The sequence below is a fragment of the Sycon ciliatum genome, chromosome 1, assembly GCF_964019385.1.
Source record: "Sycon ciliatum chromosome 1, ocSycCili1.1, whole genome shotgun sequence".
Classification (NCBI taxonomy): domain Eukaryota; kingdom Metazoa; phylum Porifera; class Calcarea; order Leucosolenida; family Sycettidae; genus Sycon; species Sycon ciliatum.
The window spans coordinates 19494123-19502981 of record NC_088643.1 but is presented as its reverse complement, the minus strand read 5'-3'; the positions used below and the strand labels follow the sequence as shown (position 1 = coordinate 19502981).

General features: G+C 49.9%; 1 protein-coding gene across 1 annotated transcript in view; it reads left to right on the top strand.

Annotated features, from left to right (window-relative positions):
- The window catches only part of LOC135816879 (gephyrin-like), a 24003-nt gene continuing 15144 nt past the window's right edge, over window positions 1-8859 (top strand). Inside the window, exons 1-8 of the mRNA XM_065329982.1 lie at window positions 1-137; window positions 272-353; window positions 3685-3733; window positions 4496-4588; window positions 5888-5982; window positions 6541-6607; window positions 7076-7118; window positions 7521-7585. Coding sequence (XP_065186054.1) covers window positions 107-137; window positions 272-353; window positions 3685-3733; window positions 4496-4588; window positions 5888-5982; window positions 6541-6607; window positions 7076-7118; window positions 7521-7585 — 525 coding nt within the window. The 5' untranslated portion in view covers window positions 1-106. The remainder of the gene's footprint in view (window positions 138-271; window positions 354-3684; window positions 3734-4495; window positions 4589-5887; window positions 5983-6540; window positions 6608-7075; window positions 7119-7520; window positions 7586-8859) is intronic.

The window sequence follows — 8859 nt, the reverse complement described above, 5'->3', positions numbered from 1 at the left end:
TACGATCGCCCCAGCCTGCACCAGTTGTATTTTCACTTCGAACTTTTCTTTCACAAACTTTACTTGAGAAGGAAGAAGGAAGAGCAGCGGTTGTATAACATGTAGTATGGCCCTCTTGAAGGTCGGCGTACTAACTGGTAAGTTGAACACGAAAAGCACTGTGCATGTGCTCAGCCATTCCTTTGAAACGAGTTCCTTGAAACTACCAAGAATACCGTAGCTGCGATCTCAAGGACATGAGTTTGTGTACACATTATGCCTATCTCTGCAGTCAGTGACAGATGTTCCCGTGGCGAAGCGGAGGACACGAGCGGGCCGAATCTAGTCAAGCTGATTCGCGAGGAGTTTGAAGAGTATGTTCATTTTTCAGTACCAATACAAACGTGCATGGCGAATCATGAATTTGAATAATGCTTGTCATCAATAATTATTACTAATAATTATTAAAATTAAACATTAACCCTCACACTCCCCCCCCCCACACACACACACACACACAGCCACAGAAGAGATGAGCCAGTGGGGTGTCGCAAGCTTATATTGAACGTGAGCACGACATGATCATTGTGATCAAGGTGACGTTTAACATAGTTCGCGTGAAATGATCGGACTGGGCCGTCTAAGGCCGCCCATCTGAAACATAGTATGATAGGAACAAATAACGCCAACTATCGGCTATGAAAGAGCGTTTGAAAGACAACTCATGGGGTCATGTAACAATCATAAAGGCTGGGTGTACGAGTACATTGCTATGGCAACTGCATGACCACTAAGTACTCGGTAGTACCCACAAGTATATTAATTGTATTTTCTGCGGCAGCCGATGGATGTGCACCATGCGGATTTCGTGCCCATCGGCCGAGCCCGTGCCTCCAAGAAAAGGGGGCGTGCGGTGCTTGCGACCCGTTGCTCAGTAACGCTGTGGCATGCCTGCAGGCCTGCGAACATACGTGCGGTAAGCTCTGCTGGACCACCGCCCGACTGCCATCAAGGCATACTCCGGGGCACCTTGATTCGCCATGTGCGTTGCGCCACCTGCACGGAGGGAGTGGCTACTGTAGCTGGGGCCCAGAACCCTGCGCAACACTACGTTGATGTCATTGGGCGTGAGCCATCGTCCATTGCCAAACTTGAAGGGAGGTTGTTCGTCACTACCCCATGCGCATGATCTGACGTATGCCTCGAGGGCCAGGACGGGGCATATTTGCGGGTCTGCATGGCGATGCAGCACAACCTTGCCACCGCTTGTCAGCTGCGATGTCTTCGTGCGTTGAAGCCGTAAGCTGGCTGTGGCCTGAGAGAGCTTGAGGTGAGCGCGCCTGAGAGTTTTCAGGGTACCCGGCACTGCTGGCGTGTACTCGCTAACTCGCAGCAGGCCATGGAATGCTGTCGTCAGCGCGGCCCATAGCATGAGCGTGTCGCCAGGGCTATATGCGGAACGCTGCAGGAAAAGATGTAGTGCCTTGAGTTGTACGGCGGTGATAGCCTGTCTCCGAGGCTGGGTAGTTGCGTGCCGGGGAGCGATGCGCGTTCTCTCTCCAGGCCTTTCACCAGAGCGGTGAGCCGGCTGGATGCAAGGACTTCGCCAGGTCCTCCCCTGCAGAGGAGGTTGTATCTGACTGCGGCCAGGTATACTTTGACACCTTGCTCCTTTGGCCTGCTCCGAAAGGGCTGCGTTGCGCAGGAGGCAGTCAGGTGCCCCAGCCTCTTGCAGTTGTTGCAAAAGGGGAGTGCCTGCCCGGTAAAGCAGGTTGTGTAGAGCTCAGTGTCCAGGTCAGTGACTGGGACAAATCTTTCAACAGCGCCTGCCGCGCCCTGGTGTCAAATTCGACAACTGCTGCGAAGCGGTACTTGCCGGCGGTCTGGATGATTCGGAGTTGGTGAATCATCAAGGCTTCGGCGCATAGGTGATGTTCGCCTTTGGCAATCAGGCTGAAAAGGGACCACGCCTCGATCCACGTAGCCAAGTTTTCGATTTTCCGTTTTGGAGCGACGCAGACTGCCAGTGCCCCGTCGTCATCTACCCGAAATCTCTTGGGGGTTGGTTCGGCGGCTGGTCCCGGCTTTGGGGGCAGCAGACAAGCAATATCGACATACTCGATCCGTTTTATTTTGTCGGTGGCTTCTTGGGCCACATGCGCAATACAAGCGGGGTGTGGTTATGGTGCGCGACATCTGGAAACATACCGTTTGCTCCAGTCTCGGAGTCAGCCGCGTGGTGTCCAGCCGGCGGGCTGTTGCCAAGTGCTGCTGCAACGCTGGCAGCCACGATCTCGGCGATAGAGTCCCTCTGGGCTGCTGAGAAAGCCATAATAAATGTTGAAGAATAGTTCGAAAACAAAATTGTGTGGCGAGTTCTCACAGCAAAACAGACAATTGGCAAAAATTACACCAGCCAGCAGTAGATGAGCCGTCTACGGATGCATCCGCCAGGCGAAGGGTAGCTCGTGCGGGATGTCGTACGCGAGTGCGACTCGAATGCGGAACTCGGCAAGAGCGCATGCTTGCGCAAGTCGGCTGCGGCGGCACGGCGGAGTGCGTAAGGTCACCTTAAGTCATCTGGCGGGAATATTCCCCTGCGGGGGCACCGCCCGTGGCGTGCTGGTTAACTACGGTTTGCAAACCAACATTTAAAAAAATCTTTGGATTGGGGAAATTGGTTGTTTTCTTTCAGGAATTTCTTTACACATTGGAGACGTGTACATTTATGGGCTGTATACGATGAGCGTTACCGAAGTGATGCACAAGAAAGCGACACCTATTTTTATGTAGTCATGAAAGATACCCGTGTGGACATAGAAACCCGGTGGAGTGACCGGGGGCCGGCACACTTACTGCCTTAGCGCGTACACACACACACACACACACACACACACACACACACACACACACGCTCACACACACACACACACACACACACACACACACACACACACACACATACACACACTGTAATTCATGGGCACACTGTAAAAGTGGACCAGCAGTGCTAACGGCTGCAAGGCCAGCGCCCCGTGGCCGCTTGACTTCACCCCACGGATTCAGCGGTATTTGCGATACGCACATCCGATCACACGCGTCCACTAGCCCTTGCACTGTGCATGCTCTAACCTGCGAACACAGAGCCGTGCACCAATGCACGCCGCTGACCTATTGATGGGTTGGGGTTTCTTTGAGCAGCGCTTTGGTAATAAATGATCAGCAGCCCTAAGTGCATCCTTTGAGCCAGCATGGATTAGAATTTAGCATAGCCAGCAATCGCATGTCACCACGTACATTGAAAATCAACATATTTTTTGCGAATCGACCTTTTTTTCAGCATCAGTTTTCAAGGAAGACGAAGCAAAGTCGGTCGAACGAAGCTTGGAGGAAGAGAATCATCCTCTCCACTTCACCATCACGATACTGACATAGGTACGAGACGAAACAACTAAAGAAATCCGCTTTGGTCTGCGTATTTTTCTAGTACCATCAAAATGTACAAGGAGGACTCGAAAATCAGCTACAGACGTCACTTTGTCGCTCCTTAATCCTTTTTCAACATCAGTGTGTGTGTGTGTGTGTGTGTGTGTGTGTGTCTGTGTGTCTGTGTGTGTGTCTGTGTGTACATGTGTGCGTACATGCGCGTGTGCCTGGCTGCCCGCGTACTTGTGTGTTCATGCTTTTTTTTGTCGGTGCTCTCAGTGTGGAGACAGCACCCCAGTGCGTTCCAGACAATCAAGACACGATTGCGGTAAGTAGCTGCTGCCTCAAGCCACAGTATAATACTGCCGTTCGATGATGCAGGCATTGCAGTGTGGTATTGTCCTCATTCGATGATCTTGCACACACTTAATGACTTCACCCATCTTCTGGGGGGGGGGGGGCATTTGTTGGCGGTATCCACACGCAATTAACCCCGCCAATAGCGACCCTGGCTGTAGCGACACATCAAAAGCAATGACACGTTTCTGCTGGGCAAAGCAAGCGCCTATTAATACTTTACCATATACATGATTGCGGTAACTACGGTCTGAATAATAGCATCTCGCCAAGAGGTGGACAGATGAGTGGGTCCTGTCTGTTTGTCATACAGTGCATACCTTGTTTAGCATTCCGCGCGCACAGATGGCATGCAGACAGCCATGCGCCACACGAATATAGCTAGGTTGTGTTGGGCAAGTACTGGTGACGAGGAACTGGTTGGTCTTTGCCGCAAGGTAGGCACGAGCCCGTGAGGCTGCGAGTGCCGCAGGAAGGCAGGAGCCCAGAGGCTGTGATTGCCGCAATGGAAAGGCAGGACCATAAGGCCGTAGTGCCGCAATGGAAAAGGCAAACCAGTTATGAGTGACTCGCCATACCGTCAGTACATGCCCATACACAACAATGTTGCTGGCACAGGGTTGGAGCAGTGTGTGTGTGTGTGTGTGTGTGTGTGTGTGTGTGTGTGTGTGTGTGTGTGCGTGCGTGTGCGTGTGCGTGTGTGTGTGTGTGTGTGTGTTTCTTTCCTACACAGGCAGCGCTACGTTCGATGTGTGACCGGCAAAAGATGCGCATTGTTTTGACCACCGGTGGAACTGGCTTATCCAGCCGCGACGTCACTCCAGAGGTATGTGGACTATCTGATCCTCTTCCGCTTTATAATAATCATGTACAGTCGTCCCTCTCTAATCCGGCACTTGTTAATCCGGAACCCTTGCCAACCGGCGCACTTTCTGATGAAACCGATTTTTTTCGTTCAATTCCTACATCGTAATCCGGCACTTGAATTCCGCCTCCGGCAGTGACTTTTTGAAACGATTCGCTCAAACAGCACGTAGTTTGATTTCATAATCCGGCAGTCGTAAATCGCGTACCGTACATGTGCACTCCTTGCCAGGCCAGTCTGGTCAGTGCCGCGCGCGTGGTTGGTTGTTAGGACTTTTCCGAACCCGAACTCAATTTATACAAAGAGAAAGACCAAGGAACTACAAGTTACGCTATACTGTCCACTAACACCACCAGTTACTAAACAATCAGCGACGATGCACGACACTGACCGACGGTACTGACGTTCTACAACTAACTGGCTAACAGCTCTAGCACATCTTGGATGCGCACTCCAACAGCCTTCCAACTCTGGCACAAGCATCCCGTGCACTTGCTGATGCAATTGTTTGCTCCGAAGGACATCCGTCGTTCGACCTGCATGATGTCGACTGCTTGCGTGGCCTTCTCAAGAGGGTCAATGTTGTCCAGGAGACAACTGCTAAGCAGTCAACCATACTTTCTTATTTTAGCAAGAAGTAGTGTCCTGCCAATTATTATTTTCAGGTCTGTGTGTGTGTGTGCGTGTGTGTGCAAGAGTACATGTGAACATGTTCTCTGTTTTACTTTATCACTTTATCACTGTGTATATTCCTGGAGAACAGTTGAGAATATAAAGTTGTGCACCAAATACTTGGATCGACACGGAAAAACCCTGCGTTTTGACGTATAACACATGCATGCAATTGGGTAGGGCCGGGTCAGAGGGCAGGATTTCTTAATCCAGCACCCTCGTTAATCCAGCAGAAAACGCCGTAGCAAAAGGTGCCGGATTAGAGAGGGACGACTGTAGCATGTAACACACTCATACACGCACACAACACGAACGCAAACATTGAGCTATGTGTAGTAACATGAAAAGTCTCTTTCTCTCTCTCTGTCTCTCTCTCTCTCTCTCTCTCTCTCTCTCTCTCTCTCTCTCTCTCCCCTCTCTCTCTCTCTCCCCTCTCTCTCTCTCTCCCCCCCTCTCTCTCTCCCCCTCTCTCTCTCTCTCTCTCTCTCTCTCTCTCTCTCTCTCTCTCTCTCTCTCTCTCTCTCTCTCTCTCTCACTCTCTCTCTCTCTAATCCCTACTTGGCCTGGCTCTTGTGTATTCTGTGTTAGGCCACCAGAAGTGTTGTGGAGCGCCTGGCACCTGGCATCAGCACAGCAATGACAGTCAAGTCACTGGACATTACACCAATGGCCATGCTTTCCAGGTCAGTTTGGCAGCGACGCCTTTTGAACACTGCGGTGAAATCACTTGTAGTTCAAATGACCAGTCCTACTCTGGCGTATGTATGGTGTTGTTGGCACATGGCAAGTGCAATGAGTACTTTCTAGAATGGGTTATTAGTTCGTGGCAGCTATCGTTGCGGCGATGGAGTGTAGGTACGACCCCATGACCAGCACTGAGACGAAGGAAAGGTGTCCTGGTAAAGAGCACGGAGGCCCTGCCGCCCTTGCTCTACAAATTCACAAACGTGCTGTTCGGCGTGCATGGAGTTTGGGAAGCCAGTATGGCGCTGCCACGAGGGGGCTTGAGTTCTTTCTCAACTTGTACTAGTAGTGAAATGACAGATGCTATGAATTTCTGCCAGAGAAGATGTTAAGTTAAGTTGCTGCTTCAGGCTGCCGTTATTATCTTTTCAAAGTGCGTTTAGACCTCAGCTTACAGCCGTAGCCTTGAACAATCCTTTAGCATGTGGTATTGTTCTACGAATCAGCATGTTGTTCTTGACTTCACATGTGTCTGTTGCTCTTCTTTCTCTGGGCAGGGCTGTGTGCGGCATTCGCGGTAGCACTCTGATTTGTAACCTGCCCGGTAGCAAGAAAGCAGCGGCTGTAAGTCGCTGGCGGAACATTGCCGATACCCTGATGTGCGTGTTACTGTTTGTCCAGTATTCTCATGGTCTATAGCCTATCCGTACTCGTCAGTAGTCAGACATTACAACCGTGTGGTAATGTCGGAATACTGATGAAGTGCATGCTGTCACGTAACTTATTAAGCTAGCATATAATCTATTGGTGTTCATTCTAACAATAATAATAATAAGAGAATGACAAAAGTGTTTTACCTGCTAGTTTTACGCACTAAGCGATCATCAGAAAACAGTATTCGTGCTACTGCAGTATTCGTGCTACTGATGCCGATATCAACACCTCAAGATACCGTGGCTTTTTGGTCGAAAGCGGCTTTTGCCAACCAGCGTATTACATAGAGAGGAGTTCATAATGTGTGCAGTTAGCCTGACCTGTCCTGTTTGGATAATCCGTCCTTGCCGGGTTGTTTGCTTTGTTGTTTTTGTTTAGGAATGCTTTGACATTATCAGACCAGCTCTGCAACATGCGAATGGTTAGTTTTTGTGCTAGCTGTATGCCCAACTCGATCAGGTTCTTCTAAGGCTCCGTTCACACGAGAATAATAGGCCAAGGTCTGGCTGATGAATTCTGGGTTTGTCTTAGGGTGAAAGCCACAACTTTCAAGAGTGTGCGACTCCACTCAAATTTTTCTTCAGTGTTACGTCATTCTTCATGATGTAATCCACTTTGCTGTTCAGAAAACTGCTAATTGTATGCGGTTGACCTTGCATCTTGTATGCACACCTACACACACACACACATGCACGTGCACACACACACACACACACACACGTGCACACACACACACACACACATACTTTAGCAGTATGGCACGCTTGCCTTGCTGGTCTGTGAAGTATGTGTGTATGCTCCATTTCTCTGCCTTGTTTTTCAGACCTACTGGTGGACAACACTGCTGCAGTAACAGACACCCATGCTGCACTAGCTGGCCATAGCATGGTAAGCTTGTGTGTGTGTGTGTGTGTGGGGGGGGGGGGGGGGTAAACCGTGTCTTGACTTCCTATCAGACCGATTAGCAACTACACGTAGTTTGCTTGCATGGCAAACACTAATTATTGGCGATGGTCGGTCAGAATGTGGGAACAGCGGCCTTCCAGGTGATGCCAGATATGCTTCATGGCTAAGGACGCTGCTAGCAATTCCCAACTGAACGTGTTGTAGGGAGTCTGGGCTAGTTGCATTCTCTTGGAGAAGAGTGCGAGTGGCTGCCATCAACAAGCTGTTGAAGTGCCCCACTAACTTCGGCATCTGATGCGTTCACAACGAGCTGTAGGGGTGCATCAGGAATGGGTTGAATGAGCAGAGTTGCTGCAGCAAGCGCCTCTTTGGCAGCATGAAATGCAGCGACAACAGCAGTGTCGAGTTTCAGTAGGCAATTCTGCGGACGCCGAGGTCCACCAAGCAGATCCCTCAGTGGCTGGAGGATGTCGGAAGCCTTGGGCTTTTCAAAACTAGCACTAAATGATTCACCTGCTTGCCCAAAAGCAGCAACAGCAGCAGTAAACTCAACCAAAAAAGTACTTAGCTTTTTTTTATTACACCCTGGACTTGGGCATCGTTGATTGGCTGCAGTTGTAAGTAGAGATCGGACGATGCGTAACGACACTTCCAAGATTTTTTGTTTGAGTCGCCTCTTGGCTGGTCTTTACTGATCCGTTAACCTGGACTATATGTCTGGGGCGGTCATGACGAACTTTAAATAGAAGCAGGTTTCGGCACACCAGTTTGTGGTGACGGCTACATTCACCCTGGACGCTTGTCACACACAAAACACTGTTGGGACTAGATTGCTCTTGTTTAATCCAGTGCAGTGTGCATCACGAGGTTGCAACTGGAAAAAGAAAACGACTAAAATGGCCAAAATACTACAGTGCTGCTCAATGAAATCCAGCCGATGCACTCATGTATGCGCCTGGGGGCGTTGCGCAGCCCTAGACCTGCGAACGCTGGGATTCGAAATGGTGCAAGGCGCAAACTTGAGTACCGCGACTGGATTTCATTGAGCAGAAAAGTATGCGAAATGCAGCCATGCATAAGATGTCGCAATGCCGAAAATGGTGTTGAACAAGTGACTCATGAAAAATAGTTGAATATGTTAATTAAAATTTCTACGTTGGCCTAAAATACGTACTGACGCGAAAGCACTTGAGAACGCAAGATAAATTCATGGGATCGTGAGATTCACGACAGTGCGTTCGTGCTTGCGTGCGTGC